Source organism: Vulpes lagopus, chromosome 24 (genome assembly GCF_018345385.1).
Source record: "Vulpes lagopus strain Blue_001 chromosome 24, ASM1834538v1, whole genome shotgun sequence".
Lineage (NCBI taxonomy): Eukaryota > Metazoa > Chordata > Mammalia > Carnivora > Canidae > Vulpes > Vulpes lagopus.
In genome coordinates, this window is record NC_054847.1 from 58,291,443 (window position 1) to 58,317,522 (window position 26,080).

Sequence of the window (26,080 nt, forward strand, 5' to 3'; positions counted from 1 at the left end):
GAGGAAAGAGGGCAGGGCCTGGGGCAAACTCTCATGGGCGCCTGAATAGGCGGAAAGACCCCCTGCAATTCATCATTGTGGCAGAATAAGGGCCCCCTTTCTGTTTGGAGCGAGAGCTCCCATTTATTTGATTTCATGTTGTACCATACACCCGTGGCCCTAATCCACCTGTCCACATGCCGCCACCCAGGCACCTCCAGGCCACCTCTGTTTGCACCCATCAGCCCTCACAGATGTGAGGTGTCCACACTGGTATGTCCTGGGAACTGCAGGCTGCAAGGTCTGCGCCAGCTGCTCCTCGAGGCTCTGTTCCCCCTGCTCCTGCATGCCGAGGGCTGCAGTAAGTAGAGCCTGGGGGTGCTGGCACAGCCCCATTCTGACCCCGGAACCCTGGGTAGGCCCCATTGTGACAGGGTGCCTGGGGCAGAGAGCACTGATGCCCTTCCGTGTGCTTGTCTGACTTGAGAGGCCCAGAGAACCGTGAGTGTCTGTCCTTCTGGCTTTGGTGTTTCTCGTTCTGGGCGGGGGTACTGGCTCCCTGGGGGCTGTCCCGGTGCTTGCATGCACGAGGGCACTTCTCTGTGAGAGAAGGAAGAGAGGGGAACCACACACCTCGCCCACTTGGGGGGTAAAGCTGGGAGGGACAGGACCGGGCCCAAACCTCGGGCTTCCCCATGCAGTGACCTCAGGATGGTCCTGGTCCTGGTCCTGGTCCGGGGGTGGGCAGTGGAGCAGCCAGGACCCTGGGGAGGCACAGGAACTCACCACACTGTCAGCCTGAGCTTGCTTCCCCGCAAGGACAGAGTTCAGGATTCTGATTTTTTACTTCATGGTTACTATATGCCATTAGCTGTGAATGTTTGTGCGTTTTTTTAATTACAAGTTCTATTTTGAGGTTGCAGGCAGATATGAGCAGTCGGAGAGAGATCCTGTGTGCCCTTCCCCCAGGTTGCTGGGCCATAGCAGTGTGCAGACCTGCAGGCCAGCCTCCCCACCATGGGGTCGGGGACACAGAATCACCCCCTCCTGGCCCCTCCTGGCCTTCGGTCAGTGCCCTGCTCACAGGCTTTTGTAGTCCGTGGCCCCCACTCGGCCCACAGCTGGCCCTCTGTCTGCAGTTCCACCTCCCACGGCCGAGCAGCGTTGTCCCAGGGGAACCCCCGGAGGACACCTGGGTGTGGCCTGCCATGGGCCAACACGGACATAAGCCTGCCGCTGCGTGCACTTGTGCAGACCAGTGCCCAGTGGTGGGACCACTGTATGCAGGGTGTGGGCCTGATTTTGTAACAGACCCCCTTTCTCTGCACCCCCGCAGCGAAGTGTCTGCGTATCTCTGCCGTTTCTGAGCTGGATGGTTGGTGGAGTTTGACGTTTTTTATGTAGGTGCTGTTTCTTTGTGGATGGTGTGGCTGGAAGGTACTTTCTTATTCTGTAGCTTTCCATCATCTTTACAGAGTTGGGCAAAGCAAAAGTGTTTGATTTTGATGAATTAGTTTCTGCTTAGCAGTTTTCATGAATGCGCATTTGGCATCAAGTCTGTGAAGTCTTTGTGTGCTCCTAGATCCTAGCGGTTTCCTCTCATGTCTTGTTCTAAAAGCTTCATAGCTTTTACATTTTATATTTAAGGCCATGATCCATTCTGAGTTTTCACACAAGGTGTGAGAGTTTTGGGTTGGAGGTGGGTTCTGCCCCACCCTATTTGCTGAAAAGGCATCTCGGTCCATCACTTCGGTGCCCGAGTCACCTGTCATGGGTACATCTGTGCGGGTCAGTTCTGGGTTCCCGTCTGTTCCCTTGATCTAAAGACATTTTTGTCTTTTCTTGATTTTAAGGTGAAAACATTGCATTTTTCACTTTCAGTAGGATGTTGGCTCTAGGTTTTCTCTTGATGCTCTTTACCAAGTTGGAGGAGTTTCCCCCTCTTCCTGGTTTTTGGGAAGTTTGTATCCTGACTGGGTATTAAATTTCTCAGATGCTTTATCTGTAGTGATATCAGTTGGTGTTTCCTCTTTGGCCTGTCACTGGAATTTTACTTCTCTTGTAGGTCAAGGAACCTTTTTCTCACAGTTTTCAAGGCTTTCGTCCTTGTCTTGAAGAATAAACTTGATGACCTGTCCTAGCGTGGGTTTGAGGGTATATCGTTTTTGGTTTCACCCAACATTTTGAATCAGAAAGTTGAACGTCTTTCACCACATTTAGGACATTTGTGGCCCTAGTTCTGTGAGGACTTTTCCTGTTTCTCCTCCTGGGATCGGGGACGCAAATATCGGATCCTGTCCTCTCACGTGTTCAGAAAGCACGTTCTTCTTCCCTTTCCAGTCTCCCTTTTCCCCATTGTTCAGGTGGAGCAATTCTTGTCACACCTCATGTTCTCTGTCCTCTCCATTGTGAAGTTGAGCCCATCCCACCTGTTTTTTTCAAATTGAGGCTATGAAAATGTTTTCTGTTCTGAAGCTTCTGTTTGGCTCTTCGTAGCTTCTGTTTCTTCTTCTTTTTCTTTTTTTTTTTTTTTCAAGATTTTATTTATTCGTTCATGAGAGAGGCAGAGACATAGGCAGAGGGAGAAGCAGGCTCCATGCAGGGAGCCCAATGCAGGACTTGATCCTGGGACCCCAGGATCACGCCCCAGGCAGAAGGCAGGTACTAAACTGCCAAGCCACCCAGGGATCCCCAATAGCTTCTGCTTTTTCACTGGGTTTTCTTACCTATGTCACATGTGCTTGCAGTCCTTGTGTAGGCATGCTTCACCATCGCGTTGGATCTCAGAGTGGCCATTCCCCACCGCCCTTCTCATTTAGCCGGGGGCCTTCCTGGTTTTTGGTAGGACGCGTGATTTTCCATTGAAGCCCGACGTCTTCACATCACATGGTGAGAGTCGGGGCCTTATTCCCACCGGGTGCTGGGCTTCTCTGTGCTGGACACACCGTGGCCCATTCGCGCACGGGGAGACATCCACGTCTACACTCAGCTTCCGTTGGCACCTGTATGGGTGTCACTGCTGCTGCCAGGCCGTGGGGGCTCCGGCTGCCCCCCCGGGGTCACCGCCGACGTGGAGGAGGGATGTCCATGTTACCGCGGGGTGAAGGTGAACATCTGACTCACACCTCCCAGCCTGGAACGGGGGTCTCATTACTGCAGGTGGGGTGCTTGTCTGGGCCCCACCTGCCATGGTCTCCAAGGACTCTGCCTGGGGGACATAGCTTGGGGTGGTGGCCTGCAGCAGAGCACTGACTGGAGAGAGCAGGCTGCCCTTGGGGCTCCATGTCTGCCTATTAGTGTTCTGTGTTACCCACTCCTCTTCCTGCCCCCCCCTCTTCTGTCAGTCCTCTGTGTTTCTCTGGGTCTCAGAGTGAGCCCCCAGGGCCCCCCTGCCTGCCTGGGATGGATGTCAACTTTGGGATTCAGAGTAGACAGTGAATCTCTTTGTGGTTTACTTCCTCTTGGAGGGATGGTCCCGTTTGGAGGAGCTGCGCAAGCAGCCTGGTGTCGGGGCAGGGGCTCTTGCCCTGGGGGTTTGCTGCCCCAGAGTCCCCCTGCTGGATGCGGGAACTGGGAGCCGAACCATCTGGGACCTCCATCATACCATTCACAGTAACAATAAGCTGTTATGTGTTAACCCAGTAACACATCTTTAATGAAATAGCTTGTTTGCCAAGTGGACAAGCAGTCAAGGAGAAGAGCGGCTTGTTCTGCGATTGTGGCTCTGCCCCTTGGTGGAAACAAGAAGAAATTCTGTGGCCTCCAGTGTGCTGTGTCATTGGTAAAGGGACATAGGGGCCCTCGATACGGTGGCCGATGCAGCGTTCTATGAGATGAAGTCGCCCCTTGGGGTTCCCTGTCCGCACGTTTCAGGTTGTGGTTAGAACTGAGCCCACTTTTCTGAAGGAAGACTGACATCCTTGTTCTTCAGGAACCTGCTATTTTCCCACATCGGGGCTGCCGGTCAGCGGGTGTGGTAGTGTCTCTGCGGAGCACAGGGTGCTGGTCCCTCACAGATGTCGGGGGAGGTGTCACTTTGTCAGAGGGTACACAGCTGCTAGCACGGCTGCTGCTCTTAACTTTTGGAGTTTGGACAGAAAACCCCCATGTTTTCTCAGAATCCTGAGGTTTTCGTGCATCAGCATCCATGTCTCAGGGAGGGTGCTTGTGGCTGGCCACGACCGTGGGGCCAGAGGTGTGGTGCAGACTCCGAGCCCAGCAAGCCACTGCTGGGGACAGCTGCTCGGGGTGGACGCAGAGGCTATGTGCGTGGAGGGCGCCCTGCCTGGGACAGGCCCCAGGGCAGAGCACTATGAAAACGCTCGCTGGTTTGTCGTGTTAATGTTTGACCATTTCCCAGAACTGTGCGCATGCCATCCCGAGAGGTACGCCCTGCCTCCGGCGGACAGCTGGCTGGCTTCAGCCCTGGGCACCTTCTCTTGGTTCCGCAGAGCACAGACAGAAAGGTTTGTTGGCCTTGTTTTACAAGTCTTACAGCTTTCGGGATGCCCGGGTGGTTCAGCAGTGAAGTGTCTGCCTTTGGCTCGGGGCGTGATCCCGAAGTTCCAGGATGGAGTCCCATGTCGGGCTCCCTACATGGGGCCTGCTTCTCCCTCTGCCTGTGTCTCTGCATCCCTCTGTCTCTATCTCTTTCTGTCTCTCATGTTATTCAAGAATATTCATAAATAAAATGTTACAAAAAGTCTTACGGCTTTCTAGGAAATTGTTCGTTAGCGCTTCACTTTTTGCCCTTGGTTATAAAACTAAGGGACCCAGTGCAGTGGTGCTATGCCAGCAGGAGAAGGTAGGTGCTCGCTTCCAGGGGCAAGGTTGCGGCGACGCCAAGCCTCTGCTCTGAGAAGGTGCGTGTGCTGCTGTCGACCAGGTGGCTCCTATAACTAAAATGCTGTGTTTGTGTATATTTGTGTGCCTGCTCCAAGAGTCAGGAGTCCATCAAAGTGACTTTCCTCACGTGGGACCTATGACGTTCATTTCAGAGTGGTTCAGCCGCCGCGGCAGATGCTTGCGCAAGAGCTGCCGGATAGCCGACCCGGAGAGCAGCCCGGCCCCAGTGGACGGAAGCGACAGCCCAGCATGTCAGAGACAATGCCGCTGTACACGCTGTGTAAGGAGGACTTAGAGAGTATGGACAAAGAGGTGAGGCCCGCGGGCGCCAGCGCGCCGGGGGCAGGGCGCCGACCGTACTCACGCACCGCCCTTGGTGTCCCAGGGACGCGTCCACCAAGACATGCGGCGGCATTGAGTGATGCGTCGGGGCATCTGCAGCGCTGGAAAGCCCAACCGCGACTCGCCATTGGGGCCGACGGCCAAGACCTCGTCTCCGTCATTGGCGAGGGTCCGGCCTCGGGTGGGTGGGGCCAGGGCTGCCGGCGGCCTGTGCTGCCCAGTGGGACACCCTCGATGGCCACCCACCCAAGTCACGGCCGGCAGCCCACTGTAGGATCTTAGCTCCTCCGCTAAATAGTTTTAGGGCTCATCAGTGGGGTTTTGTTTCTTCATATGCTTAGTGGTGGGAGTAAGGATAATGAGGCCCTGGATTTTCTTTGAGAACCAAACCACACAGAGCTGCAGATATTTTTGTAAGTCAGTCTGTTGTCTGTCTCCGAGTCACCTTCAGAGATGACAGCAGCTCACATGTTAGCCTGTCCCAAGTCCCTCATGCCCTGCCTAGGTCAGCGCCCCTGAGAAAGAGGTCCTCCCTGTGGTGCTCTCCGTTGGTTCACCAGGGGTTAGTGCAGAAAACCACCTCATGCATCCAAGCGAATATGGCACCTCCTGGGCACTCCCAGCCAGCCTCTGCCTGGGACAGAAGCCGTGCACTGGCTGGTGCCATGGCAGCCTTGCTTTCTGCTCCAGCACCACGCTCCATGTCCACCGCCACCGCTGGGAGGACGCACACAGAGCAGAACACGTTGCAGTCTATTTTCAGCAGCAGCAGGAAAACGTCAGTGGTTATCCTCAGCACAAACTTAACCAGCAAGATGCTCATTGACCTTATGACAGTCAAACCCTGTTTGCAGATGGGCTTGGGTTCCTTTCTCTGCCATTTTTTTAACATCTCGCAAGTATGTGTGCTGGTTTTTGTTTCATAAAAATGTTTTCTCCAAAAACATTTCCACAGGGCTACTTCTTTCTGTCTGAGGAAGTGGCTGGCCCCACAGGGCCCAGGGAGGAGGGCTGCCTGCACCTGCCTCCCTGCCCTCCTGCCCATCTTGCAGACACACTCCAGTGTGTCAGGTGGCAGCCCTGATTTTGTCACTTGTTCCACGTCAGAGGGTTTTGGAATCTGTGAAATAAAAGCATTAAATGTAACTTTTCATCACTCTGAGGAATAAAAATAAGCCTTCAAGCCTTCCATCTGGCTCCTCGACCACAAGAGGAAGGCCGGAGCAGCCTTAGACTATGGATCTGGCAAGCGCTGTGCTGTGCTGTCAGTGGTGCAAGAATAGAGGTCCGGGTCCCATCAGCCCTACCAAGGAGGCCACTGACACTGGTGTCCTGGCCAGTGGCAGCAGCTGCAACCCTCCACCCCAGCCCCTCCTCCCAGATTCCTGGTCTTGGGAAGCATGGTGGGCCACAGACTACAGGGTTTAAAATTGGAAGCTGAGAGGCAGGGACGCAAACATGCACGGCCTCACACATGTATTGTTGTGTCCCTCCCATCTGCAGTTCTGTTGGGAGCAAAAAGGGTCCCCGGGAGCTATGGCAAGTGGCCGAGACTGGACAAACAGTCCATCTTCCTAAGAACTTAGTAACACCTGGCAGTGCTGCGCACTTGGCTGCTAGGTGTGGATCACCTGGAGGCACAGCAGTGGTGGGTGGTCTCAGAGGAGCTTTGTGTCGGGTTACATGGGGACGACCTGGACAGAGCGTGTCCTGACAGGAAGAACACCCAGGTGTCAGAAGATGCCATGGACCATGCCTACACGCCCAGAGAGGTTGTTAGAGCACCGTGGTCCAGGTGGCAAGAGATGCTTCTCGTCCCTGCGGAGTGCTGGAGAGCAGACACACAGCCTCTGTGACACTGGTCTTGGGCCCCTGCCCTGTGAGCTTGAAGAAGTGACGCAGTCTTGCATCCACTTCGCTGTCTCACGAGGTGTGCCACACTCACACAGCTCTGGACCAGGAGCAGAATCCTAAAAGGAGGGAGTAGGACAATCATGCTCCACATGCAACATTCAGAGAGCACCCCAGTCTGCAGGGCGGTGACCCTGAGGTCGTTCACCAGAGCAGAAGGAAAGGAGGGTGAGGCTCGTAGGAAATTTTGGAACCTTGGAAAAGAATCCCAGGAAGTGTCCAAAAACCTGGAGCGCGCTGCGATAGAAAGGGGCCATGTTGCACTGGTGACATGTCGGACTGCTCATTTTCTGGTGGCTCGTGTCCCTTGGTGGCCATTTGGGTGGATTGCTTTTCCAGAGTCCTGGATTCTATAGACGTGTGTACACATTGCAGACTTAAGGGGCCACTTTTCTGCGTTCATTTGTTGGATTTATCAAGAACATTTAATTGGATAACAAAATGTTTTCTGTATGAGCTCCTTCAGTGGTGGATCTGCCAAAAACATCTATTTCAAATGCAGTTAAGTTCTAGGAGTTGGAAATCTACCTCAGGACACCCAGCATGATTCGGGACACAGCAGGGCTCTCTCTCAGCACAGTAATGAGGGGTCCTGGGGAATAGGATGGAGCAACATGAGCTCCTGACCTGTGTTACTAAGGAGGTCCCCATGCTGCCCCATGCTCCCCTATGCCATGTGCTCCCCCGTCCCCCCCATGCTCCCCTGTGCTCCCTTGTGCTGTGTCCTGACATCCCCCGTGCTCCCCTGTGCTCCCCTGTGCCATGTCCTCCACCCCCCCATACTCCCCTGTGCTGTCCTGTGCTGTGTTCTGATGTCCCCCTCTGTGCTCCTCTGTGCCGTGTCCTGATGCCCCCCCATGCTCCCCTGTGCTGTGTACCCCATATCCCTTGTGCTCCCCTGTGCTGTGTCCTGATGTCCCCCAGTGCTCCCCTGTGCCGTGTCCTGACGTCCTCCCTGTGCTCCCCTGTGCCATATCTTGATGTTCCCCATGCTCCCCAGTGCTCCCCTGTGCCATGTCCTAATGTCCTGCTGTGCTCCCCAGTGCTCCCCTGTGCCATGTCCTGATGTCCCTCCATGCTCCCCTGTGCTTCCCTGTGCCGTGTCCTGACATCCCCCCGTGTTCCCCTGTGCCATGTTCTGACATCCCCCCCCCCATGCTCCCCTGTGCCGTGTCCTGACATTCCCCCCCCCGTGCTCCTCTGTGCTCCCGTTGCTGTGTTCTGATGTCCCCCTGTGCTCCCCTGTGCCGTGTCCCCCGTCCCCCCCCATGCTCCCCTGTGTCGTGTTCTGACTTGTGGTCCCCCATGCCCCCTGGACAATCACTCCATATCTACTGTAGTTGGAATTTTTCAGTCTGCCTCCTCAGGCTGCGGTCAGCATTGACAGGTGCTCCACAGCTGGGGTGTCCAGAGCATGTCTGTCAGAGGCCCTTTGTCTGGGCCCAGACACCTCTCCTAGCCCCCAGCAGATAGCCCACCCCGCAGCCCCCACCCTACACCCCCCCTTCATTTCTGTCCCTCCTTCATTCAGCTGCCAGGGTTCTCTAAACGCAGCTCAGCTCGTGTCACTGGAGGCACCGCTCACTGGTGACAGGTACCCTAGGGGCTGTGTGGCCTGCCTTAGCCTATTGTCTTTGTGCCCCAGGCATTGCAAATCCGCATCCACCAAACTAGGGTCCGAGACAGCCCGCCCACCACCACAGTCCCTGTGCATGGCTCCATTCTGCGGGCTTGGGTACCTGCAGCCAGCCATGCCTTGGGGTCAGGTCCCTTGCAGTCAGAAGGTCAGTGGCAGCCTGACAGAGAATCACATGCCCACGTTGTTGGCCCCTTCGTGTCCCTGCAGGAGGAGGAGGAGGCGGACCGCGTGGTGAGATGTGGTACGATGCTCTGAGAGCGGCCATGTCCACACATGTTAATGGCACGTCATTGGGGTCGCTCTGTTTCAGCACCAGTTATGGTAACCTTTCCCCAGATGCACATGGATAGGGTTCAGGCATCCCCGGGGCTTTGGCCACGTGCCCCACAGATAAGGGAGGGACTGCTATGTATGCATGTCTGCTGTGATTATTTGTTTAATCACGTCAGTGCCAGATGGTTGTACTTCACGTACCATGGCTCACACACAGGTGAGCGCCGTGACCTCAGCATCTGCCATGGTTCAGACCGAAGTGATGGGGGCGCCAGCCCATATGTTCACACCGTGGGCAGCAGGTTCCATTTCCACCATCATGTGCGAGATGGGAAGCCTTATTTTATTGTATGGACGCTTCAGTTCTGTTGAATTGACAGGTTTGTTTCTGATGAGTAGGCGCTATCTGTAAGCATGGTGAGCTCACCCCTGGTTTCCTGCCTCCCTGGGGTGATACCTTTCTTGGGAGGAAGTGGGGCCTCAGGCAGGGGTGCTGCTGTCTGGAGACTCACAGGTGGTCCCATATGAGCTAACCAGAGCACCTCAGGGAGCCACATGGCCCCGAGAGTCTATCCACATGAACAGTCTAATTCATAGTACTGGCTCTGGAAGGGTCCGCCTGGGGCTGGGAAGCCGCCAGGGCTGATTTCAGCCTGGTACCACACCCTACCATGTGCACCCTCCCATGTGCTGCATTCAGTGTGGGACTCCTGCAGTGGGAGCATCTTTGCAGAGCTGCTTCTCCTGGCCCTGACGGCAGGTCTACCCCATCTGGCAGCAAACACTGTTTTGCAATTGTATTCAGAATAAAACAGGCACATTTTCTATTGGCTTCAAGATGTTGAGACAAAGCAGGTATATTCCAGAAGCTACCATGGACCCAGCTTTGGGGGCAGTGGGTAGCACAGGTGTGGCTGCAGCACTTTGAGTTCGTGCTTCTGGGTCAGGGTTGTTACTGTTCAAAACATGTTCATAATGTTTTGCCCAAATTATGGTTCTTAGGGTTAATAGAGTCTTCGACCCTGTGTGATTCTTCACCAGGTGTCACCTACCAGAGGGGGTAGGTTTTATTGTAACACCACAGTGTTTTCATGGATCAGGGTTATTCACATGTGTTTACTTTTTAGGCAAAACACAAGAAAAGCACAGAATAGAGTACTCACTGTGTTTGTTCCGAGACTGCTGAGCAGTTTTTGTGGTGAGATGTGTGGGCTGTGGTTTTCCCTTTCACGTTAAAGCCGACAACAATCTGTTCTGAAAGTGAAAAGGTTAATATCGTATAAAAACAGAGTGTGTGCCTGGACTCAGTAAGTGGAGTGTTAGCGTAAGTAATCCAGAGACCCAGCAAGCCGTTCGCCTCACATGTGTTGACGTGCAGGGAAACATCACAGTTGGGAGAAAAGCAAAGCAGCGCCAACCCGCTTGCTGCCCGGGGGCTCCTCCCACAGCCTCCCCAAGCCTGCAGCTAAAGCCCTCAGGATGGGAAAAGCAAGGCCGCAGGGGCACCTAGCTGGCTCAGTCCATAGAACACATGACTCTTGACCTCAGGGTCATGAGTTCGAACCCCATGTTGGACCTACAGCTTACTTTAAAAAAAAAGAAGAAGAATTTCAGAAAGAACCAACGAGCAGACAGGTCCCTGAAATTTCAGTCAGCGTGGCTGTGGCAGGGACGGCAGAATGGGCATGGCGGTGGGTTTCCTGGCCCTTCTCCTCCTGCACCCAGCTCTGGGCCTCATGGAGGTGGGGGCATCTCTTGCCAGCTCTGCTCTGGGCCGGCCCCTGTCGTGAAGCTGTGTAGCCACTGTGGGCAGGCACCCAAGACATGGAGGCTCTGCGGGCAGGAGCCTGCGGCCCAGAGAGGACAGAGGTCCCTTTCTCTGCCTCTCTGCCTCAGTACCGTGCAGCAGCTCAGGGAGCACCCCGATTCTGTGCAGGGGCTGACCCAAGCCTCAGGCTTACTCCATAAACAAACGTGGAACAGATGGCACCATGGCGCTGCACACAGACAGTGAGGCAGAGCGTGGTCTTACCCGCCCGTCCCAAGCCAGGCTGGCCGCCTGCTAAAACAAACACCTGCATTCTCCAGAGGTTCTGAGAGGGTGTGACGTGGGAACTGTCCAGGCCCGATCTGACCACCCTTGACGGCAGAGTTCTGAGACCAGCGCTGCAGGAGCAGCTCAGTGGCTGTGCTCCGTGGGCAGAGAGAACTGCATGTGATGAGGCACAAGCAGCAGGAATTTCGGAACTGAGACAGACACACTCACCCAAGTCGCTGACAATCGCCCAACACGCCCCTACTGAATTGGAGGCTGCAGAAACCACCCTGAGGACGTGCAGGATGTCCAGCTCAGGATCCGAGCTTCGACGTGTGTGTCGTTGGCATCCCCAGACAGGGGCAGGACATCGCCATGGGGCAGAGACTTGGACAAATGACGACTGGAAACCACCAGAACTTGGTCACAGGCATAAATTTACAGGTTTCTGATGCTACAGACCTGTCTAGCCAGTCGTAGAATTTCAGGAAAGCAGCGTGACCTTGTCTACACTCCATGTGTCCTCCTAGTTCCCTTTTCCCCACGACCACAGCAGGCCGTGGAGAGTGGGCTTGGGTCTGAAGAAGGCCCTGAGCAGCAGGGGCTCTCGTGTGCATGTCCGGAGAGCAGATCTCCGGTCAGGGCCACACGGACGGGTTGCACCGTGGAATTCAGTTTCCATTGCCATGGGGATGCCCAGAAGAAGCGGCTGGAAGATGGCTGAGATGCGGCCATGCCACAGAGTCTCATCCTTGGCGTCGTGAGCGTGTTTGATGAGCAGGAGGCCCTTTCAAAGGCTTTCATGGCTCTCATGGCGGCCTGAATATTTTCCTCTGTGCCCTCAGCCCTCTGGGCTGAGGGGCTGTGCCATCTCCTGTGTGTGCAGCCTAAGCAGCCTCATGGTCCTGCCAAGTGGACTAATCAGGCATCGACACTGGGCAGGGACCCATGGATCAGCCACAGATACATGACATTCAGAGATTTATGTGGGTCATCAGGCTTCCCAGGGATCCATCGAGGGAATTCCTATGTGTCTCAACTTGGTGTTGTGTTGGATTTTAGGAAGCATGCAGCTCTGTGGTTAATCATGGATTTTCCAGCTATTTTGAGATAACTCATATGTATTGGCCTGTAGAAAGAAACCCCTTGAGGTTGAAGATAATACATGCAAACAGCATTTTAACAGTAGGAACATGAAATAGGGACACATGGCCTAATTTCTCCTGTTCTAGAGCACCAGTCCTGCGGGCTCGGCCAGGCCAGTGAATGCAGGAGGCCAAAGGAACCGTGGCGAGCTAGCCACCTTCCGGCAGCGAGGGCCACCTGCGCAGGTATCTGAGCGTCCTCTCCCAGCCTGCAGGCTTCCAGGCCACTGGCAGCACAGACAGCGGGCAGGCTTTTCCTCAGTCTTATCTCTGTCAAGTTTACAGGTCCGGGTAGACCGGGCAGCACTGCCTCCATCCCTTTGTTCTGTGTCCTCCTTGGAGAAAGGAATCTTTAATGCATCTAAACACAACTCCCATTTTATCAAGAGAGGAGGTTGCCTGCTAAAGACCGTGACTGGGAAGTCTGCTTGTCTAGCCGATGAGGGCCTTGCACTCCTGTATCTGGTGTCACCCTCCATGACTTCAAGTGATTTGTGTGCACGTGTGTCTGCACAGGCACTCCTCCATCCGACTCATGACCATCCCACGTCCCCAAGATGTAGGGTTGTCTACACCTGACCTCAGCCAGGTTCATTTCTGCCAGGCCTGAGGAGACTACCCCAAGTGTAAGGCCCCCTCTCTGTGGGGTCTTCCCCAAGAGCACCTGGCTGGCAGGTGAGGCAGATGGGGATCCTGCACCTGTTCCAGCAGGGCTGGGCTGCACACCCCGGGGCGCGGGGGTCTGTTTCTTCTCTTCCTGGGCACCCCCGGCTGCCTTGTGTCTCCGCAGGCAGAGGCTGTGAGGAGTCAGGGATTCTCGTGCTCCTGTGTCTTCAAGTGAGTTGATGGGAACGTTTCCCGGTGCTTTCACTGTGATCCACGTTGGCCCTTTGAGAGGTTTCAGGGGTTAGTTCCATATAAAATTAATTTTGTTTTTCTGTTCACGTACTTGCTTTTAGATTCTTAAGATTCTAAAGTTTTTACCCTAGTATCTTTTAAATAGTATTTACAGAGTAAATAATTCATTTTAGATTACTGTTTTTCAAAAAGCCCAGTTACCTTTTTGTAAAGAAAGGCTCTGGAAAGCTGTCTTTTTTTTCCTGAAACAGTTCCTTTTACGTGAGTAAAGCAGAATGAGGAAGACTAAATTTAAGTGTAATTTAGATACAGCCAGATTTTTATGTGCATCCATGATGTTAGTTTGGCTGTGCAAAATGTTTCTCTGAATCTTGCACACAGCTGGCAGAGTGAACATACACGTGAATTAGTGATCTGCCAACTGGAGGAGCAACTGGGCTGGTCAGGGGCACAGCTGATGCAGCAGGTCACTTCGTGGTCTCCTAAGGGGCTGTGACTGTGGACTTTGGTGGTCACATTTAAGATAACGGATTTTTTAAATTCTTTTTTTTCCTCTTGAAAAGGTATGATGCAGAGTTAAAGGCCTGAAGTATTTTCAGAGGAAAGTTTAATAGAATATTCTAATAGGTTTGCTCATCAGTGTAGAGTAAATACAGCTGGTTGAATATAGCTGTGAAGTGTGAATGTAGTAGCTTCTTAGAATTAACTGCATGATTTCCACTAAATGCCTTTTAGCTTAGGAGCAAACCCTGTGTGTTACATTTAAAGACTTTATGGTGATCTGATGGTTATTGCTCTGCTGGCTTACCCGTTGCTGCACGGTTCCCATATTCTCACATGCTTGGGAGTGACTGATGGTCTCAGGTCAAAGGTGCTCTGCTTGGGGCCCCCCTTTATCCACCAGAGGCTTTGTAACTAGATGTCCCTGCCCCAGACCGCACCTGGGGGCTGGCAGGGCAGGAGGGCACATGCTCAGCCCTTCCTAGGGACAGGCTGTGGCTGGCCAGCCTCGCTGGGACGCTCCTTGAGGGGCACCACCTAGTTGTCCCTGGAAAAAAGTCAGTTTTTATGAGTTAAATATATCTGACCACCTTTTTTCCTTTGTGCATTCTGTGGAATACACTGGAAACCTGGTCTTTCTGAATTGATGGATTTTTTTTTTTTCAACTTAACATTTAAGGAGCCATAACATTCTGTGGTTCCAAGTTCAGAAAGCCTGAAAGCCGCTATGAGCTTGCAGCTCCTCAGGCTCCTCCCCTCACTGCGGCTGAGCCTCAGCTTCCCTGCAGCACGTGCCCTGGTACCTGGGGGCTCTGGTCTTAGGTAGACCTGCTGAGAAGTGGATCAGCTCTGTAGCCTCATCTGTTCTTACCCAGATGTACAGGTCACACCAAGCAGCTCTGACAGTGCCTGGACCCACACACCCACCCTTGCCAGATGCCAGTCACAAGTGGGGCATCCCAGGTCATCACCCCTTGTCTGATCAGCCAGCTGGGATCAGGGTTCTCACAACCCCGAGGGGGCTCCATCAATTGCTAGGGCAGCTCCCCGGCATCAGGACTCACTCACATCTGGTGGCTTATTAAGTCATGAAGAACAGGACACCAAGTAGATGAAAAGCTGCCCAGGGTGAGGTACATGGGCTTCCGAGTGCAGAAGCTGCTATCCCCGTGGAGTGGGGGTGGGCCGCCCTGCCAGTCGTAGGTGGATGTGATCAACCTGGAAGCTCCCCGAGCCCCGTACTTTTGGGATTCTGAGCAGATGGGTCATTGCCTCCATCTCCAGCCCCTCGCCTGTGGGGAGGACGGGGACTCCGGGCTTCTCCTGGCTGCTCTGGTGACCAACGCCCGTCGAGACGCCCACCTAGAGTTGCCTCATTAGAAAAAAAGATGCCACCGTCAGCCAGGAGCTCCTGAGGGCTGCGGGACTCTGCCAGACACTGGGGACAGAGACCAATAAACCCCTCAGTGCTTTGCATTTCTTTAGCAGTTTTACAGATCAGATAAACTTGTTAAATAATGATTCACTGTGAGATCATAAAAATTATGTTGACTTACGGAATTTTTGACATCAGTTTGGTGTTTCTGGATATATATTTTGGGGGGGAAAACACGTTCAGCTCTGAAGCATGGTGCCTAGGACTCACTGATGCACATGTGAGTGTGGTCATCTTTGCATTCCACTGTGCACCTTTTTTAATAAGATGATGTTATCATCCTGGAACGTTCTGGCACTTCTCAGGCAGTCATATGCTCAGGGATGTTATGGGGGCGTTGAAGCAGAGCTTCTGAGCCTGGGAGTTCCCCCTGAACTTCTGCCCTCCAGGCTTGGCCATAGTGACCACACCCACGAAAGGCTGCCCTGTGCTGCCGGACCCCCAGCCACACGCAGCAGGGGATTTTGCAATTTTTTTCATCACATACTAAGAACAGAGAAAAATAACTATTTCACTTGTGCTTGGAGAGCATCACTTCTTGAGAAAACAGCATTGTTCCAAAAATGTAATTGGAGGTGCTAGAAATTCAGACCGAGTGGCAAACGTTTCTGTCTCACAGTGGGTGACCTCCCACTTCTTAGGTTCTCCTTTCCACCTGATCTGTGTCGTCATCCAGGGTCTTTGTTAGAAGACCAGGATGAGTTTGAGGTCATGTGGAAGGCATGCCCCCCACCCCCCAAATCAAACATGGCTCCTTCTGACTGAAGGGGTGTCAGGAGGCAGCTTTCATCCCCCTTACCCTGGGCAACTGACTTGTGCTGCTGGGAGAGCCTGGGAGCCTCCCATGCTCCGTGTCCCATGCTCTGCGTCCCTTGGGCCCGTGCTGTAGGGGAGCAGGGAGGGCCAATTCTAGTGCCCATGGCTGTTAGTTCCCATCACCCTCATGTGGCATGTCCATAAATGGCTCAACCTGAGGCCTGTGGGAGAGAACACACTGCCTGGACACAGCTGGGACCCCACCCTGAGGTTCCAGAGCACCTCCTAGAAAGCACACGTTCTGTACAGCTCGTTGATCATGAGCATTTTAACAGAATGCTCTGATTTTCACCATTAAGTTCACTAGTGCGGTAGCAAGAAAATCCCCATTAGAATTGTGCTGCTGAGAAGTGACTGGCCAGCCCTCCGCGTGACCTGCCTCTGAGATCCAGGAGGACCTGGTGAAGCCACACAGTCTCGTGGCAGCAGGTGGAGGGAGCAGCCCCGGAGCCTAGGCCTTCTTGGCTCGCCCTCACCCTCCCTGTGCACCCGCTCTGTGCCCCTTGGAGCCAGCTGCCGGGGCCAGGCAGCCGTGGACCCGGGACCCACGCGCCTGTGGTTGAGCCTGGGCAGGGGGTCATGCATGTTGGTGCAGGGGCCAGGTCCTGGGACTTGTCTGGGAGGTGGATGTGTTCACACGCTGACTCTCCTCCTCTGCCAGGTGGATGACATCCTAGGAGAGGGCAGTGACGACAGCGACAATGAGAAGAGGAGGCCAGAGGAGGAGCGGAAGGAGCGGCCCCCACCCCGGGAGCCCCAGGCCACACCCGAGGCTACACCAAGCAGCAGCGAGAGGACCAGGGCAGGCAGCCGGGAGCCCAGGTAAGGGGGAGGGGCAGGGGGGGACGTCTGCAGGTGTGTCACAGAGCAGATCCTTCAGACTAGCATTTTCAGAAGGTTTCACTTATGGTGACGTGAACTTTTATCACGTTTGTGATTTCAGTTATTCCTCATGGAGATCTTTCTGCCCCTGGGCAAGCACTTTGTGTGTAGTGGGGTTAGTACGGACCCCAGGACGGTGCATGGCTGGCACAGCATGGCACAGCCCCTGCCCCAGCTGGTCTTCTCTCAGCTTCCCCTTCTGCCATGGAGCATAGTGGGGCCGCCTCAGGGCTCGCTGCAGGTCAGTGGATCAGGGCCGGCACACACGGCACACATGTGTGCCCTGCATGTGCTCTGCCGTAACTGGGCTCTCCCTCTGTCTGGGGGTGCTTCTCTATATCCACTCGTCAGCTCTCAGCCCGTCTGGTCCAACCCTGGGATGTTCTGACAGGAGGAAACACTTCAGAAGAGCTTAGCTTGCTTGAGCGGCCCTGTTACAAACAGGATTGGGCCGGGATCAGAGCAACCAGTGGAGAGAGGGCAGAGGTTCCTGGTTCCTGTTAAGTTTTACTCTGAGAGGGGATGCCATGTGCCACTGAGCTGTGGAGCAGGAAGATGTCATCCAGTCCCAGGGCGCTTGTGGACTTGCCAGTTCCGTGGCAGAACTTTCCAGAGCACAGTGGTGCTCTTCACGGTGGTGAAGTGCTGTCCAGTTATTTTAGGAGCTAATTGTTTGAGCTCTGTACCAGGGGAGGGTGAGCTGACACGATCATTGCACTGGGTTGTCTTCACCCCTGTGCAGGGGTCCCACCAGGGTCCCTGACAAGCTGGTGGGGCGGCACTGGCCAGCGCCCATGACACGTGACATCTTCTCACTGATGTCACTCAGCTTCCGGTCTCGTGTTCTCTGCCAAGTAAAAGATTCCGAGCAGTTTTCACTAAGACTCAGAAAGGCCTGGTAGGAGCCCACTGGGAGTGCCCTCTCCTTGTGGGGACATGGCTGTGGGCGTGCAGCCAGCTGAGGCTTGGTGTGCACCGAGCCCAAGAGGGCACGTCGTGTCTCTTCATTTTCACCGGGTCATGTCCCAGAAAAAACAGGCCCCAGGGTTTTGCTCATGAAGAGCATTCGCTCTGATGAGGATCAGGTGCCTGCCTTCTAGACTAGAAGCAGCATGCTTGGTCCCGAGGGGCCAGGTTTCCTGCGTCTCCATGCTCAGCCCTGCGCAGGGACAGAAAGCCCAGCCACCCACTTGGGAGTACCCAGTCTTAAGAAGCATCCAAACAAAAGGTACCCACCCAGCAACAAGAAGCTTGAAGTCCTCCAACATGTGGCCTGGGGGTCACGTTTGGTGGGGGCCGGGCCCTCGACAGGCGCCTCCTGAGTGTCCTGAGGCCAGAGGCTAAGACATCAGCTCAGACTCAGCTGGCCGTTTGGGATGCGCTCTTACCTCCTCAGAGCTGGCTTCCGCTTGTCCCCAAAGCAAGGACTCTGTCCGTGCTCCTCCCTGCCTGCTAACCCCTGCTGGCCTGAAACTTCCCCCATGGGGCTATGTCAGGAGCTCCACGGTTTCTCGGTGTGCCACATGGCTCTGAGCCCTACCACAGCAGAGTCAGGTGCACTGGCTTCCCAGCTGCTATCGCGGATGACAGGTTTGTGGCCCATGTTTCTTTCTGTACCAGGGAAGTTGGCAGACGTGCTTCTCTGTGTGTATTTCACCCTTGTTTATGGATCGTAGGTGGAAGTGAGTGGTGATGGGAATGCGGGGCTGGCTTCCACATGAGCGTCTGGGTGGCAGCACCTCTTGCTGAGTCCATTCGGCCAAGCTGCTCTGTGGGATCTTGAGGTCCCTTGAACTAGAGAGTCAGTTGTAATGGAAGGAAGGAGGCAATAATTTATCTGTGGTTCGTTCTTTTTTTTCAAATAACAAACATCAAATGCCTGTTTTACAGCACTTTCATTCCTCAACATAGGGATAAAAAAGTTAAGTATGTGTTTGAAAAGCATTTGCTCAAACCAGTTGTCTTCAAGATGTTAAAACATCATGCAGACACGTCATCATCACCACCGTTTGCAGGTGGCGAGGCGGCTGGCGTGGACAGTGTCCCCAGGGTCTCACAACAGGACCATCTGTAACCAACGTTTGCTCTCTGCTTACATTTGGGTGGGAAGCAGGGCACTGTGGGAGTCAGGGTAAGGCTCTGTTCAAACTGGAGTCAGTGAACAAGTGAAAATGACAGTGTTTCTACCACAAAACCATTCATTAACTCATTAATTGCCAAAAATACAGCGTCATGTAGTTGGTAACATTGAAGAAATCTGCCTGTAAAGGTTAATAACTGACATGCATCCAGGGTCCTGCCACCTGGCCACCTGGCCCCCTCCCTCTGTCCACAGAGCAGCAGGTGGCCAGCCTGTGCTGCAGATGCGCGGACAGCTGGGGGCCTCTCCTTCCAGAAGGCTCCGGCAGTCCCACGGCAGCAGGCACACTGGCTGCACTAACAGTGTACCTGCACAGGCTGCACTAGCAGTGCTTTTCGGTGTTGGGTGATGAACTGCACTAGGGAGATGTGTCGTTCGCCGGAAACAGTGGGGGAACGTTGAAATCTGTAGTGGTTGAGAATGAGCCTTGCACAATGGTTGCAAGCCCAGAAAATGGCTCAGGTGGCTGGGGTGGACATTGGGACATTGTTGTGACCCCAGTACATCCTTTCCTGTGGAAGCTGGCAGGAGGCGGGAGCATCTCTGCTCACGTGGGCAGTAGGACATTCACGTGCTTCATGCCCTGTGGTAGCTGCATGGTGTGCGTCTGTACCAGGGGTCAGGGCCTTGTCTCCTGTTTCAGACCCCTGTGTGCGGGGGTCATGCTCTTGTGCACATGCATCACTCAGAATTCTGAAAGGTCAGAGGTACTTATGGTGCCAGCCTGACACTGGGTGGTCATGTGGCTCCAGGGAGGGTGGTAGAGGTGTCGCTCCATGAGTGCAAGTGGCAGTGCTTGTTTCTTTTCTTTTTTTTTTTTTTTTGAATAATATGTATATATATATATATATTTTTTTTTTTTAAGATTTTATTTATGTATTCATGAGAGACACAGAGAGAGAGATGCATAGACACAGGCAGAGGGAGAAGCAGGCTCCACACAGGAGCCCGACGTGGGACTCGATCCCGGGTCTCCAGGATCACAGTCTGGGCCGCAAGCGGCGCTAAACCGCTGCGCCACCAGGGCTGCTCCGGCAGTGCTTGTTTCTTACAGCATTTTGTCTGGTGATCACTTCTCACCAACATGACATGTAAACAGTAGCGGCACCATGGTTCCATCTTACTGTCCTTTTCTCTTAGGGCTGTGCTCAGGCTGGACCCTCAGAGGCTTCCCCCTAAGGAAAGTGACTTTGCCAGAACAGCCAAGCTGGTCATTAGGCACACAGCAGCCGCCCTGGCCACAGAGAGGCCTGACCCAACTGCTGCAGCACAGGAACCACAAGGCCTGGTTCCACTCAATGGAAAAGAGGCGGTGGGAGAAGCCGCTGGTGCACACGGCCCAACCTTGGAGCTCACAGAGCGACTCCCACATGACCTCCACAGGTGCACAACCACCGCAGGTGCGCTCCTGGGACCGAAGGATCATGCAGGGAAATGAGAGCAAGTAGATGGATGATGCTGCGAAATGCAGCAGGGCCCGAGGGTCGATGGGAACCACAGAAGAAAGAATTAGCAGTGTGGCATGTGTGCTCAGAGACATGGGGCCATGGTAAGCTCTCCCACACGCCCACAGCAGGAGCAGAGGAGCACGAAGGCAGAAGGGCAGGAAACCTCCACCTGGATGGAAGGCATTCCCACATGCCTAGAAAGCTCGACTCCACGCAGGGTCAGCCAGAGATCCACACCCAGACACGTTGTGGTGACAGTGCTGAAAGCTGGAGACCACGCACATGGACAGCCGAGAGCACCTGCAGGACCGGCAGCCAGCTTCCCGTCAGAGACACAGCACATCCAGTATTGGAGAGGACCCCACAACCAGACAAAACTCCATCAAAAGTGATGGTGTGATGAGGATGTCCCCAGCTGGGATCGTCTCTGAAGAGAATTGGTTGCAAGCCAGCTTGCCTCACGAGAAAGACCGCAAGGAGCTGTCGTGCCCGGAAGCCAGGGACCTAGACAGAGCAGCATCCATGCAAACACCTTGAGCACCGTGCGGGGATTAGGGAATCATCAGGCAGCTTGAATTTATACTTTTCTTCTTTCTTCATGTCATCAACACAAGGAGCAGTTGTGGACGGTGCTGTGTATGGGGTTGTCAGTGGGGCCTGTGGTGGAGAGCTGGAGTGTTCACTAGTGACCACACACAGGCCATAGGATCAAGATGCTTGTAAGAAACAGGAAGTTAGAAGGTTTGCTTGATGTGGTGTAAGTGTGTGCGTGTTTTCTTTCAGCTTCTGTATAAGCTGTAAAACGACGTACAGGGTACGGGTTCTAACAGTGTGTAGCACACGTAAACACCCCAGGAATGACAGAAGGGGCGGCCCTGAGCTAAGGGCTGCATCTGTGCCCATATCTGACCAGCTGAGACACGGATCAGCTTGCCGTCCATCCTGACGATGTGACATGGGGTAGCAGCGCAGGGACGCAGGGACGGCTGCCGTCCTACCGTGTTATGGGAGACAGGCTTGCTTAGTGCAAAAGAGGGCAGCAAAGATGAACGGGCTCAGAGCTTCACAATCCTGCAGCATAACCAGTGTGAGTGGGCAGTGATAGAGACCAGCTGTCCGGCTCGCGTCTGTGCTCCATGTGGTGAACGGTGCTGATGGAGCGAGTGGCTCAGCAGCACGTGGAAGCCGCATCGATCGTGGCAAGGCCAAGAGGCAGGAGACGGACAAACAGCCTCTGGGTCCCCCCACAAGCCTGTGGGACATGCCGGTGCCAGGAGTCATGTGAAAATGCAGCGTGCCCATAGGGCCCGATACCACCGTTAAGAGAAGCTGCACCATAGGACCCGTCCTCCTGGTCCTGAACAGTGCGACCCCCGCCTCGGGGTGGTGGTCGTGGGGTGCCTGCACTATGCCGATAGTGGTGCCTATGAGGTCAGGCCCTCGGGAGGCAGGGTGTGGAGGTGAAGGAGGTGCAGCAGCCTCCTGGTCTCCCCTGTGAGGGCATTAGGAGTTGTCTGGGGACGTCACTGTCAGGCTTTTCAGAAACTTGCAGCCACTGTGGTCCACATGGTTTGGTTTTGGCAAATGTCCTAGCCCAACACCTACACATTACTGTGAACCGCGCGTCGCTTGGTTCCCACAGATGCCCCTGCAGACCTTGCGGCCTGCTCAGGCTTTCCGGCCAGGATGTTCTTCAGACGGTGGGGGTTCCCTCAGTTCTTGTGAAGATTTGTGTCCATGGTTTTAGTGGCATAAACTTGCATCTGTGGAGAAGAGCCTCTGACCGACTGTCAGGCCAGGCAGTCAGAAGCCATGAGCACACTCCACGGCGTGACCTGAGGAGGCACGTGGACACCCAACAGCACACGCTGCCATGGCACCAACCTCACACTCACCTTGTGTGCCGTACGGGATTGTAGCAAAACCACTGAATCAAGTCAAGTATTTTATTTTTTTAATACTTGCCCATGTCCCAGAGAGAATGGTGTGGATGTTGTTCCGGGTCCTTCTGTGACCTGGGTACGCAGGCCAGCAGTCCCCACCCCAACCAGTGTCACGGGTGCACTCCTGCTGGAGCAGTGCTGTGTGACACGCTCTCCTCGGACACAGTCGCCTGCACACGGCTTGGGACTCTGCTCTGCCATGACCCCTTTCTTGGAGGCCCCTGCAGTGTCTACTTGGTGAGCCTGGCTCCGCAGACCAGTTTCCTTTTCAGCCCAAGTGTGAGTGCAACACACCTGCAGGCCAATAGGAGGGTCCTGGTGACAGGGAGCAAGGAGCTGGCCTGAGGCCCAGGGCCCTTGGTCTCTATGGCCCATGGCCGGCTGCCTTCTCCACGGCCACTGCAATGCCCCGCACAGACCACAGCATGCGGCGCGGTTTGGCTGCTGCCCCATAGTTGGTGTCAGGTGACCATATGGCCTGGGCAGGTTCCCTGTGGTCCTGCGTGAGTCGCTGGCTGCTCCTGATGTCCATCCTCCTGGATCCTCGTGGTGAGAAGACGCCCACCATGCTCACGTGTACCCATGCTTACTTCACACTGGGCACGTGTTGGAGAAGGCAGCTAGCTGCCTCAGTGAGCCTTGTACATAGCTGTTTTGTAGCACACAGGCCTGGCCGTCCCACACATACGCACACGGCCTACATGAGACAGGTGTGTTTGTTGCGATAGTGACCTCGTCAAGTGCAGCATTGCAGCTTCTTTCTGCCAAAATAAACCAAACTGCTAACCAGCACATTGAGGAATACCTGCTGCATGGGTACTGCTTGATGGTCATTGGTCAGATGCCAGTGACAGGAACCATCACATGCGTAACGGGCAGCAAGCCTGAGGCACCAAGTGTTCCCTTGCATCAGTGGTTCAGGACAGGACCATCAGGGAGGAGACATACATGTGTTGATGCTGTTCATGTTCCTGCTGGAGTCCACGCTGAGCATCGGATGATTTTCCAAGCTTTAGGTTTTCTCCAGATTCCATCCATTAGCATTTCTGTGCATCTGTGCAGTTGGTTTTAACAAGAAAATACAAATGCTATGTGTTGCACTCTTTAGTCGTTCACCGGCATTTATTAATAGTCATGACCAGCAGACCTGGTTCCAATTTCTGAAATAATTTTTTTAAAGGGAGAGGGAGGGACGCCTGGGTGGCTTAGTGGTTGAGCGTCTGCCTTTGGCTCAGGGCGTGACCCCAGAGTCCTGGGATTGAGTCCTGTATCAGGCTCCCCACAGGGAGCCTGCTTCTCCCTCTGCCTATGTCTTTGTCTCTTTCTCTGTATATTTCTCATGAATAAATAAATAAAATCCTTAATAATAGTAATAAAAAAATAATAAGATAAAGCCTGGCCCAAATGCACAGCACTGGACAAAGTGCTCTCAGGCGTCCAGGAAGAGGGCAAGTCTCCCCAGCATTTGGCCCACGGTGGAGGCTGGGGTACGACAGGGCCCCCCAGGGCTGCTGCTCCTACAGTGCCCCTCTGAGACCCCAAACCGGCCCCTTGAGCCTCATCTGCTGGCAGTATTTTTTTTTAAGTAAATAGTGTGCTTTCCTAATAGCGTCCAGGGTTTCAGATTTCTGGTACGGCCTAGCCGGTGTACACCAGCGTATACCGTGCGTGTGCTGCTGTGGTGTGTATATGTGTGTGCACATGGTTGTTCAGGGGCTGAGCCTTGAGGGCAGTCCCTGCCTTGTCCCAGGAGGCTTGTCAGGGTCATGTCCAGGTGACCCAGGGCAGGCATGGGACCAGGTCTGTTCCCAGGCTGTGTCCATGTCCTCAGCTCAGTGTTGCTGCTCCCAGCTGGTGGGGTGAGGTGTGGCTGCACTAGCTGACTACCCCCACCCTGCAGAGCTGCAGAAATGCCCACATTCTGGGCCCTGTGCTTATGCTGTCCCCAGGTGGGAGGTGCCCAGTGCGGCGGAGCCTTGGAGTGGAACGCAGGTGTCAGGTGCTGGCATGCACTTCAGTTTGTTGTCGGGGTGATTGGTTTTGACAGCCGCCTCACGAGGCGTGGGGGGTTGAGGCAGTGGACCATGTGACGGCCCCACCTGACCGCCTGGGGAGTACCTGTACGTCCGTGTATGGGGGTGGCGGGGCTAGCACTGACACACCTGTCCTCCTGGTGCATTGTGTGCTTATTCGTGTTTGGTCTTGCTGGAGCCCTGGAAGGAAGGCTGGTCACGGCGGCTCCCAGGTGGTGGGATGGGCCCGGACAGCAAGCCCACCCTCCGTCCTCCCGCCGTCCTCAGTCACACCTGCCACACTCAGGGCCTGGCCCTTGTCTCCCTGCATCCTCCAGGGCTACAGGTGGTCTGTCCCTGCTGGGACGCCCCTGAGCACGGGGAGCAGACAGAGCTTGTGCCGCGCTCCAGGTGTCCGAGCGCCACATCCACAGAGGACATGGCGCGCTGCGTGTGTATGTGCGTGTCCCTAGGTCCACGTGGGGTGCCAGCGTGTGGGTGCATGTGTGCCTGTGCGTGCATGTCGGGGCACGTGGATGCTGATGCCGGGGCGCGTGCCCGTGTGCATCAGCATCCTCAGGCACAAGTGTCTGACAGCCTGCGTCTGTCTTGCAGAGGCCACAAGCGGAAGCTGCCTGAGGAGGACGCCGGCAGCGCATCCAGCGGGGAGTCCAGCGGGGAGGACGAGGAGGGCAGCAGCTCAGAGGCAGACGAGATGGCCGCAGCGCTTGAGGCAGAGCTCAACGACCTCATGTGACCTGTGGGGCAGGGTGCAGGGCAGACACCGCTCTATCCCTGGGGGGCTCCCGGCCGCATGGGCCCTTGCCTGAGGTTTCCTTTTCTCCGAGAAGACATGTATATTTGCAGAGCTCCACATACAGAAACAATAATTTTGCAGAAATAGGTGTTTTTAGAGGTTTTACTACAGAAGGTCTACTTTTCTAAGGGACAGTGTCCTGGGAGGTGGTGTGCCAAAGATGTCGCAGTGGCCCACACAGCCTGGTATGCAGTGGGCAGGCAGGACATGGGGTGGCACCCAGAGCTGCCCCTGTGGGCCAGGCAGCGGGCGGGTGCGCGGGGCCCTCCTCCTCCAGGACACAGATGTAAAGTTTTGTATATCTATTTCGCATTTGACCCACCAAGCGGATTTCTCTTTCGTTTAATAAAACTCCTTTTTGTAAGCTGGTTCCCTGGCGTGCTGTGCAGCAGGAGCACGTCACGGGGAGCAGATAACCTAGCTCACCCGTCTAAAGCGTGCCATGGCTGGCTGCTCATTGTCACACTACCGTGGGGAGGCCTTCAGAAGTGTGTCCCAGAGTGTGGAGAACAGAGGATTCTGTTCCCATGGTGATCAGGTTACGGGCACCGGACCCCAGATGACCCAGGACACAAGGCGGCTCCGACCCTGGCGACAAGCTGGAGAACAGGATTTGTCGTCCGCTGTATCCCCCAGACAGCTAGACGGCACATCGTCCCTGTCACTGGGGTCCTGGGTCTGACCCGCAGGCCTACCAGGTTCGCGCAGCTCCAGTGAGAGCGGGTCCAGGGCCCCCTGTGCTCTGGTTCCCTATTTCAAGCACATGGTGCTTCAGATGTGGCTCCTGCAGAGCCAGGGTGGTTTTGGTGGGAGAGTGGGCTGGGGCTGCAGGGCAGGGCCACCCCGGGGTAACGCTGACTGGGAAAAACAGCCAACTCTGGCTGGGAAAAACAGATGCCAAATCATCTGTGCGACTGTCCCAAACGACATCTCAGTAGGAAGTTTTAATAGCCTCAAACTCACTTCCCTGAACATCAGGTTTGAGAAGTCTAGTCCATAGAAGGGCCATAAGGAAATCCATGATCAGAGTTTGAAGAGAGAACTGAAAGTCCACACAAA

The 26,080-nt window shown here is 54.7% G+C and overlaps 1 protein-coding gene across 4 annotated transcripts in view; it reads left to right on the plus strand.

The window, feature by feature from the left end:
• The window catches only part of CTDP1 (CTD phosphatase subunit 1), a 53,399-nt gene extending 28,014 nt beyond the window's left edge, over positions 1-25,385 (plus strand). For 3 of the 4 annotated variants that reach the window (XM_041739681.1, XM_041739679.1, XM_041739680.1), the window contains exons 11-13: positions 4,977-5,136; positions 16,441-16,601; positions 24,820-25,385. In XM_041739681.1, the coding sequence (XP_041595615.1) occupies positions 4,977-5,136; positions 16,441-16,601; positions 24,820-24,961 (463 nt within the window). In that variant the 3' untranslated portion in view covers positions 24,962-25,385. Of the gene's footprint in view, positions 1-4,976; positions 5,137-16,440; positions 16,602-24,819 lie in introns of those variants that run through there. The other variant, XM_041739682.1, reaches the window with a different exon arrangement.
• Positions 25,386-26,080: the final 695 nt, after the last annotated feature.